Source organism: Coregonus clupeaformis, chromosome 35, assembly GCF_020615455.1.
Source record: "Coregonus clupeaformis isolate EN_2021a chromosome 35, ASM2061545v1, whole genome shotgun sequence".
NCBI lineage: Eukaryota > Metazoa > Chordata > Actinopteri > Salmoniformes > Salmonidae > Coregonus > Coregonus clupeaformis.
Genome location: NC_059226.1, coordinates 4210147 through 4220854, shown reverse-complemented (window position 1 = coordinate 4220854; position 10708 = coordinate 4210147). Strand labels below are relative to the sequence as shown.

Genomic DNA, 10708 nt, shown 5'->3' with positions numbered 1-10708 from the left:
TCAAGCTTTGCTAGGCAAAAGTAGCCTTGGCAACACTGCTCCCTTATGGCTAAAGCCAGTTTGAGAAACATGCTAACCACAAATGTTTTTCTATGAAACTAAAGAAATACTGCACGCTAACCCACAAAACGTATTTTCTAGATTCATGATAGTGTTAGACAAAGCAAAGAAAGTGAACTTCAAAACGTGATCTAGTTTTATTGGAATTTGCAGCTGCTGTTGGTAAGTAATGAATCTGCTAGCTTCTGACATGACTTACTGCATCTAGAAAGAGAGCAGTTGATGGGTTAATAAAACAGCTCGCAGTAGTTGTGGGGTTGTGGTCAGTAGTTGTGGTCAGGAGTTATGTTGTTGTGGTCACTAGTTGAGTGGTTGTGATCAGTAGTTGTGGTCAGAAGCTTTGATCAGTAGTTGTGTGGTTCAGTAGTTGTGGTATGTAGTAGTGGTCAGTAGTTGTAGTCAGTAGTTTCGCGGTTGTGGTCAGTAGTTGTAGTCTGTAGTGGTCAGTAGTTTTGTGGTTGTCGTCTGTAGTTGTGTGGTTGTGGTCATTCGATGCATGGTTCAGTAGTTGTGTGGTCAGTAGTTGTGGTCAGTAGGTGTGTAGTTCAGTAGCTGTGGTCAGTGGTTGTGGTCAGTAGCTGTGGTCAATAGGTGTGGTCTGTAGTGGTCAGTATTTGTGGTCAGTAATTGTGTGGTTGTGGTCATTAGTTGTGTGGTTCAGTAATTGTGTGGTCAGTAGTTGTGGTCAGTACTTCTGTGGTTGTGGTCAGTAGTTGTTTGGTCAGTAATTGTGTGGTTGTGGTCAGTAGTTGTGTGGTTGTTGTCAGTAGTTGTTGTCAGTAGTTGTGTGGTTCAGTAGTTCTGTGGTCAGTAGTTTTGGTTAGTGGTTGTGGTCAGCAGTTGTGGTCAGTAGTTGATTGGCCAGTAATTGTGTAGTTGTGGTCAGCAGTGGTCAGTTGTTGTGGTCAGTAGTTATGTGGTCAGTAATTGTGTGGTTGTGGTCAATGGTTGTTGTCAGTAGTTGTGTGGTTCAGTAGTTGTAGTCAGTAGTTTAGTGGTTGTGGTCAGTAGTTGTGTGGTTGTGGTCAGTACTTGTGGTCAGGAGTTGTGTGGTTGTGGTCAGGAGTTGTGGTCTGTAGTTGTGTTGTGGTCAGTAGTTGTTTGGATCTGGTCAGTAGTTGTGTGGTTGTGGTCAGTTGTTGTGGTCAGGAGTTGTGTGCAGTAGCTGTGGTCAGTAGTTGTGGTCAGTATTTGTGTGGTTGTGGTCAGTAACTGTGGTCAGTAGTTGTGGTCAGTAGTTGTGAGGTTGTGGTCAGTAGTTGTATGGTTCAGTAGTTGTGTGGTCACTCGCTGTGTGGTTGTCATAAGTAGTTGTGTGGTTTTGGTCAGTGATTGTGGTCATTACTTTTAGCCAGTAATTGTGTGGTTGTGGTCAGTAGTGGTCAGTTGTGGTCATTAGTGGTCAGTAGTTGTGTGGTCATTAATTGTGTGCCTGTGGTCAGTAGTTGTGTGGTTTTTGTCAGTAGTTGTTGTCAGTAGTTGTGTGGTTGTGGTCAGTAGTTGTGGTCAGTAGCTGTTTGGTTGTGGTCAGCAATTGTATGGTTCAGTAGTTGTGTGGTTGTGGTCAGTAGTTGTGTGGTTGTGGTCAGTAGTTGTGGTCAGTAGCTGTGTGGTAAATCATTTCAAATGCCTATATTAAGTAACCAGACTGAACAATTTTCTTGTTTTTTATTTATTTACGGATAGCCAGGGGCACACTCCAACACATAATTTACAAACGAAGCATTTGTGTTTAGTGAGTCCGCCAGATCAGATGCAGTAGGGATGACCAGGGATATTCTCTTGATATGTGCGTGAATTGGACAATTGTTCTGTCCTGCTAAGCATTAAAAATGTAACGAGTACCTTGGGGTGTCAGGGAAAATGTATGGAGTAAAAAGTACATACTTTTCTTTAGGAATGTAGTGGAGTAAAATTCAAAGTTGTAAAAAATATAAATAGTAAAATAAAGTACAGATACCCCAAAAAACGAATTAAGTACTTTACACCACTGGTGGTCATTAGTTGTGGTCAGGAGTTGTGTTCAGGAGTTGTGTGGTTGTGGTCAGGAGTTGTGTGGTTGTGGTCAGTAGTTGTGGTCTGTAGTGGTCAGTACTTGTGGTCAGTAATTTTGTGGTTTTGCTCAGTAGTTGTGTGATTGTGGTCATTAGTTTTGTGGTTCAGTAGTTGTGTAGTCAGTACTTGTGTGGTTGTGGTCAGTAGTTGTGTGAGCAGTGATTGTGGTCAGTAGTTGTGTGATCAGTAATTGTGTGATTGTGGTCAGTTGTTGTGTGGTTGTTGTCAGTAGTTGTGGTCAGTAGTTGTGTGGTTGTGGTCAGTAGTTGTGTGCTTCAGTAGTTGTGGTGAGTAGTTGTAGCCAGTAGTGGGCATTACTTTTGGTAAGTAAAAGTGGTCAAAGTAGCTAATTTGTGTCAAAAGTTGCATTTACAGTTAATCGAAGATGGAAGTGATGATGTCACACTGGGGAGCTTTAGAATGTTGAGGAAATCCCATGCAAGTGGATGGAGGGAAAAAAGGTCAAAAGGTTGTATGCAAGCAACCTAATCTACACGTTTTAAAGTTTGAATGGCGTTTCTACCTTAAACGTTGTAAGATGAGAAGTGTTCAAAATAACAAGAATAAGTTGGAAATAATTGTTACAATATTGAATTGTGGCTGCTTTCGCAAGCCACACAATAAGTATGTCAGAAATAATTTGTGCAGTTGCTAAAGTGTGGCTGCTTTCGCAAGCCACATTAAAAAGTCAGAAGTACAGTATGATGAAGATTTAAACTGGGACTTTTGCTGTCACAAGTCTCATTAATAAGAGTATTTAAGAAATCTAGAGTTGTGCTTTGCCTTCAGCAAGCGCACATCTAATAAGGGCGATATTGTCACCATAACCTAACATAACAGTCATAAAACAAACGCCTGAAACTAGATTCCCTGCATACTGGTCTTGACAAGAAGAAGAAAAAAACTGTCGTGGGACGTTCTCTTCTGCATTGTTCAACCAATCCAGTAAATGTGGAGAAGAAGTTAAGATGAAGTGTGCCCTGTTAACGTCCTAAAATTTTTACGATATAGACAATTTTGACTTTATGGCTGTGGGTGATTTCCGGCAGAATTATAACGCTTGTTCATGATACGCACAGTTTACAACAGGTCTGATTTTATAACGGGAGATAGCTTAGTGGGTAAGAGCGTTGTGCCAGTAACTGAAAGGTCGCTGGTTCTAATCCCCGCGCCGACTAGGTGAAAAATCTGTCGATGTGCCCTGAAGTGGTGTGCGCCAAGTGTATGAATCTAAAAAAAAAATGACGTACGCAGTCTTTTCAGAAATGGCACATGCATATATTTTATGTGAAATTTAGGCAAAAATTAGAAATATAAATTAGCCCCCAGTGCAGAGAAGCACCTGTATGACGTCATTCAACAGCATCGCGAGCCTTGAGCGGTGGCGAATCACACCTGTGTGAAGCTAGCCACAATAAGGATTAGCCACAATAGAGGGATTTACTGTTTGCCTTCAAAATAAAAGTCCTCAATTGAAAGATTGAAACACAAAAAGTGGAATCATGCCAAATTTGGGCTAGATAATGCTGAACGACGTTGTTATATAAATTCAACAAAATACAATAATTAGTTAATTTTACACCAAATAGTACAAATCTGTTGAAATCGCACTGTCATCCAGAAGGTGAGGTCAGTACAGGTGCATCAAAGCTGGGACCGAGAGACTGAAAAACAGCTTCTATCTCAAGGCCGTCAGACTGTTAAATAGCCTTCAGTAGCACATTAGAGGCTGCTGCCTATTTACATAGATTAGAAATCACTGGCCACTTTAATAAATGGAACACTAGTCACTTTAATAATGTTTACTCATCTCGTGGCCCCGTGTAGCTCAGTTGGTAGAGCATGGCGCTTGCAACACCAGGGTTGTGGGTTCGATTTCCACAGGGGACCAGGGGGGCCAGTATGAAAATGTATGCACTCACTAACTAAGTCGCTCTGGATAAGAGCGTCTGCTAAATGACTAAATTGTATATACTGTATCTTAGTCTATGCCGCTCGTCCATATATTTATTTATATGTTCTTAATTCCATTGCTTTACTTAGATTTGTATGTATTGGGTATATGTTGTGAAATTGTTAGATATTACTTGTTAGATATTACTGCACTGTCGGAGCTAGAAACACAAGCATTTCGCTACACCCGTGTGACCAATACAATTTGATTTGATTTAATTTTGTGTAGCCTATGTATTAGACTTTATAATTGCATTGGGGGCATACTTACAGCCTAACCTATGAATGTTGCACCCATGAAATGGGGTATCAGCCTACTCAGTGACACTCACAGACCACAACTGTGTAGAGTTTAAACAAATATTAGCGTCTTCGCTCTTATTGCAGGACTTTGACTATGGGAAATCACCTTTCCAGTCAGTCAGTCTATTGTGTGTATTGGACATTCATATAGTACTGTACAGCCTAACCTATGGATTGTGCACCCATGAAATGGGGGTATCAGCCTACTCGGTGACACCCACAGAACACAACTATGTAAAGTTTACACAAATATTAGCATCTTAGCTCTTATTGTGGGACTCTAAAAACCAGTGCAAAATGAGCCACATAAACTCATTATTGTCTTTTGCTGAATTTATATAACAACATTCCGACCTTGTTTAACATGGTCCAAATATGGCACGATTCCACTATTTGTATTCGTTTGAATCACTTTCAATTGGGACTTTTATTCTGAAGGAAAACCGCAAACGTCACTATTGTGGCTAATCCTTATTGTGGCTAGCTTCACACGGGTGCGAATAGCGACCAACAGAAACAGTCCTCTGGAAGGCGACTTGCTACTGCCCCTTTAAGGAGAAAATGAAACATTTTAACTAACGATTATAGATAGATAGCTAAGTAGACAACTTCAATGTGGATTTACCGGAATTTTGTAGGAACATTTACCGTGAATGTGGAGATAAATGCCGCTTAATTCTGTGGAATAAGGGAAGATTTGATAGAGCACGAGAGGGTTACTTGCTAGCTGACTGGTTAGCATAGTTCTCGCTAGCTAAACATGGTGGCCAGTGAGCGAAAAGGGCTCTAAAATATTTAAGAAAAGCTTCTTGTTGGATGGTGAGACATTGTTGTAACCTTTCTACTCGTACGCCAAACCTTGGCTGGCTTTGCAGACTTCGAATACACTTTTCGGTTCATCTGAATAGCCAGAAAGGAGTCGAGCTGTCCCGACACAATCCCTGGACAACCCGCTTGAAAAGTTATAATTAAGTTGTTCATTTTCGTTATGTTCTACAATGTATTTTACATAGACGAACAAATTAGCATTGAACAACGAGGATTTCAAATGCGCATTAGGGATTTATCTCGTGGAACATCACTCACTCTCAATTCCAATGTGAGCATGGTTGTAATATTGCTAGCCTACTGCTGAGCTAAACGGCTACAAAATAACTTGTATTCCTTAGAGAAATCATTTACGCATCAGTGCTGGAAACATTGTTTAATTGAGGAAATTGTATCACATTGCTTCGTTGTGAAAACACCCACTGTTTGGCTAACCTTTTCTACTCGTACTCTGGGAACATTCACGGCGAGACGTTATGGATTAAAACGTAATCCAACAGGCCAGAATTTTGAATTGATGGAAACGAGTGATGGTTTTCACATTTGGGATTTTAAAATACCTCACACAACAAGACATGGTTTACCTTCGATAGAATTTAGAGGACTTGCAGAGCATATTACATGGAGACTCGTCTGACATGCCAAGGAAGGAGTTACCACTACCAGAGGGTTGGGAAGAATCCCGGGATTTTGACGGGAAAGTCTACTACATCGACCACATCAACCACGCCACTAGTTGGATTGATCCAAGAGACAGGTATGGTATGACATTGCAGTGACCCTAAAAGCAGTTCAGTCTTGCTGATAGATTGATGATATGCGCTATCAACAACCGACAGCATCCATCATAATCTAATGATTCACTTGGCACTTCATGAATGGACTCAAATGCAATCTTTGTGAGTTTACATCACATTTTCTTAGGTGTCACACACAATGTAACAAAGTATGCTATAAATCTAGCCTGGACAGCAGCGAGTGGGCGCTATGGATCTCCACTATCGTCTGAGTTTGATGTGCCCAGCCGGTAATAAACTAGTTTACCCCGATGACCGGTTCGTACATAAAACAATCTCCATTCAGGCTACACAGGCATCGGTTTCCACTAACTAGCTTTAAAGACATTTCGCGTATTGTCTTAATAAAACACAATTTTCCATCATCATGCTAGAGTGGCTAATGCTACTTCCTGATGTTGCGCCCCGCATGAAGTCCGAAAATGGTGGTGGTAAATGGTGTTTAATTACAGTATGCATACTTCCCCGTTTTTTCCAGGCGGCACGCCATTAAAGGTAATTAAGGAGGATGTGTTAGTATGAAAAATGTATGCACTCACTAACTGTAAATCGCTCTGGATAAGAGCGTCTGCTAAATGACTAAAATGTAAATGTACGAACCGATCGCCGGAGGACAAGTGTATTATTACTGGCTTGGCACATTAAGCCCAGATGATAGTGGAGATCCATAGCGGCTGCCCCGGCTAGTATAAATCAAGCCTGGGTGTTGATGGAAAAAAACATGAAGATTTTCCTCTGGAATGTTGCTCATGGTCAACGCGTCATTCATTTGCATTCCTCTAATTAGAAATTATCCCTCGAGGTTTGAGTTAGTTTTTTCCCCTTGTAAACTTTTAGTGTAATAGGCTTACAATACTTAGAACGGGGTCAGGACAGCCAGGGTCTCATTTGTACAGAAACTCACTGTCAACCATACTGTGGAACTAATTTCGTTTTACCAGTTACTTAAATCCCCTCAGACTTTGACACAAAAACTCTTTAATAGCTTAGTTCTGGAATGCTTGAGATTATGGGAGATTTTTTAAAAATTCAGCCTCGGTTTTGGATAAGGATAGGCCTTCATATTGCAAGATTTTGAAAATAGGCTTTGTGTCAAAAGTCAGTCCTGTTTCCCTTGGTGGCTGTCATTGTTGCAGTCAGCACACAGAACCATCATTAAAAGCCCAATAACATGACAGAAGCAACGCCACAGACCTCCCCACCTCCCTGGTGAATTGCCACTAGTTGGCTTGGTAGCAGCAAGACCAAGATGGCAGAACTTTGTAAACAAAGACCTCAACACACATTCCTAAAATGCACAGCTGAGGAGGGCTGAGCACAGAGGCTGTAAAGTAAAGACTGATTCATTTAAAATCATTTTCACTGCTTGCCAATGTGCACAGGGTCAAAGTACAACATCACAACGAGTTGCGGTCAAGAGGAGAGGGGTTGAGCCAAGTGAGGAACATAGCCTACTGTAAAGGGTCTGTCTTCCGTAAATCATAGGCCAGTCTCCTAATATATGATATAGGCCATTTAGCAGACACTTTTATCCACAGCGACTAGTCACACGTGCATACATTTTATATATGGGTGGGCATGGGAATCAAACTCACAACCCTGGCATCAATAGTGCCATGCTCTACCAACTGTGCCATACAGGACCATGTCTCCTATGCTGTTCACTGATCTGTTGGGGGGCACAGTAGAACATGAAGCCAGCCCAGAGTACTAAGTCTGAGATGAGACACAGCCATTCTCAAAGTAGTGAACTCAGACTGAAATAACCAGACCAGACTGGCCCAAAACTGTTGTTGGACTTTTACATATCTTTCTATAGCTGTTTAGCACTGGGACATTTCTTTGGCCGTGCTGAGCAACAGCAGATGAGGAGTGGCGCAGTGGTCTAAGGCACTGCATCGCAGCGCTAACTGTGCCACTAGAGATCCTGGTTCGAATCCAGGCTCTGTCGCAGCCGGCCGCGACCGGGAGACTCATGGGCGGCGCACAATTGGCCCAGCGTCGTCCAGGGTAGGGGAGGGAATGGCCAGCAGGGATGTAGCTCAGTTGATAGAGCATGGCGTTTGCAATGACAGGGTTGTGGGTTCGTTTCCCACGGGGGGCCAGTATAAAAAAATAAAAAATGTATTCACTAACTGTAAGTCGCTCTGGATAAGAGCGTCTGCTAAATGACTAAAAATGTAAATGTAAAAATGTAAATGAGTTATGATTAGGAGGCCTACTGATGATGATAATGAATTCCCATTAGACTGGTCTCCTATTGGTGGAAAATGTGCTTCCACAAACACCTCTCACTGTGGAACCAAAGAACGTACCAGCTAAGTGTGACCAAAGTTCTATTATACAGGTATTATACATTCTACAGCTATTACAGGCCTATAACATTTTAAAATACTACAAGATATCCCAAAGGTATTGTAGCATGGCAATCTGACCATGTAATCATGAAAACTTTTGCTCTTTGGTCCCCTTAGCCAATCATACCTGAGGAATGTTATCCTTTAAACTCAAGAATGAAGCATGTTAGGCTTAATGGAGATGGTAACTGGAGGACTCAGCCCAACATTCATACCATGCATACATCTCGTGGGCCCCTGCCCTGTCAGTATGTCTCTGGGCTGCATTCGCATACCTCAGCCAGACATATTGTTTATCCACCCTCATGGTGACGCACGGACCCAACGCATTCTGTCAGTTGAATGGAATGTTATCTCCCAGATACCGAGCCGTTGCAGGAGGGGAGCTGAAGCAGCTAGCAGCTCTATTTTATTGTTGGACCTTGAGTGCTATGAAATGTAGGTTGGAGCCTCATAAATCTGACTTGAGGAATTTATAGTGCGATGAATGAAAGTCTGACTCATCATTCAGTTATGCTGCCCATGTTTGCACTCTGCTGCATGCTTTGTCGCGTTGCATTAGAGCATTATCACCTGTGTTTGACTTTGTATGCAAACCTGCCTAGTGTTTTTTACACTGACACTCGACTAACTAGTAATGCTGCAGCTCACCTAGGGCCTCATTTATCAACCATGCCTAAATAAAAATGTTGGCGTACGTGGAGATTCTAGGATTTGCGTACGTAACAAACTATTGGGATTTCAAACTGTCACACGCAACATATACGCATGTTTTCATTGATAAATCAGAGCCATACTATATTTCTGCGCTCGCGAACGAGCATTACAACCCAGCCTGGAAAATGCCCTCCATTCACTGTTTATGGTAACAAAAACTGATTAGAAGCACCTGCTACTCATCAGATGTTCACCTGTGTTCCCTACAAATGCTGTTTTGAATGTAAAAGAGTTGCACCTACACATTGAACAAGGCTGCAAAGCCGAAACGTCTGTGTACCCTGTCCCTGATGTAGTGAGAAAAAAATAATAATGAGGAAAGCTTTATGCAACATTTTTGGATGTGACATTTTTGGATGCGGACCCATTATTACTTTTTATTTATCTGAATTCATGGGTTTTACGCACCAACCAAACTTCTGTGAGAGTGCGATGGTCTCTTTTTGATGATGGTACAAAAACGCCCTCATTTGCTGTATGATTTGGAGATGTTGGAACTGGATCATGACAGTTTCTAAAGTGCAATGGCAAATTTGATCATTTTTCTGTAGAGGTGTGGGCAGTATGTTTTATCTTTTGCAGTGACTTTTTAAAACAAAAAATGCATGCCGGCTATAGCGAGTGCCAAACACTGGCTGCACATTCTGTAAGATTGATTGTCTATTGAACAATTTAAAAGTAAATGCTGCATATAGCCCACAAAAGATGAGTTGTTCAATATTTTGTTTATCAATACATGATTGTGTTTTTATCTCCTGCCTAAGTATAGGTTCTGAGATTAAATAGGCTACTATGTTGCACTCCTGGCTATTGCACAGCAATACTGTAGCCTACCCATACTGTCATAGGCTACACGTCTATTTACTTTCGAGCATGGTTGGCTATTGAATGAGTGATGGATAAATGGTAGCCTATTATTGTTGTTTAGCGGAAATAAACCAGTCGTCAGAAAAGGAATGCCCTGCAATATGATTGATTTTTGTCTATTTAATAAAGGTAAGATAAATACACTATCTTAAGCGACATGCTGCTATGCAATCTTCTCACCAACTGCAAATGCATCTGTTTTATCATTAGGCCTACGTTTTAATGTTTTTTATTAGTTTACCATTATTAGAATTTCTGTGAATCAAACACCTCTATTTCCCCAAAAATAACTATTTGCTTGCAATACAGTTGATCAACCACTAGAAGTTGTGCGTATTCATGGTCTGAGATTTGCGTGGAGATGCGCACACACTTTCCCGTCAAGTTCAAAATGGATAAATACCAACATTTGAGGGAAAACTGGGCACGCAAGGTTGTTTTTTTTGTGCGCACGCACCTTTTTGATAAATGAGGCCCCAGGAAATGCCAGACCCCTGTCTTTGTGTGAAACACCTAGCTAAATGTTAAACCTGTAAAATCAAAAACTAGGGACTCAGAAAGCCACTCTCGCTATAAAGGCCTACTCGGTTTGCATGGAGTATTAATAATGAGAATAATTTATACAACTTTTATAGCGCTTTTCATTACAATCCAAAGCACTTTAAGCAAAAAAAAAACAAAAAAATAAATTCAATTTTGAAGAAACCCCCCCCCCAAAAGTCAATGGGTGAATGATCATGGCAGGGGCAGGCAGGGTAGTTCATTCATGGC

General features: G+C 41.3%; 1 protein-coding gene across 1 annotated transcript in view; it reads left to right on the top strand.

Moving 5' to 3' along the window:
• The first annotated feature begins 4883 nt into the window (after window positions 1-4883).
• LOC121550642 (protein KIBRA-like) overlaps window positions 4884-10708 on the top strand; it is a 43015-nt gene continuing 37190 nt past the window's right edge. The window contains exon 1 of the mRNA XM_045210767.1: window positions 4884-5956. Within this exon, the coding sequence (XP_045066702.1) occupies window positions 5838-5956 (119 nt within the window). The 5' untranslated portion in view covers window positions 4884-5837. The remainder of the gene's footprint in view (window positions 5957-10708) is intronic.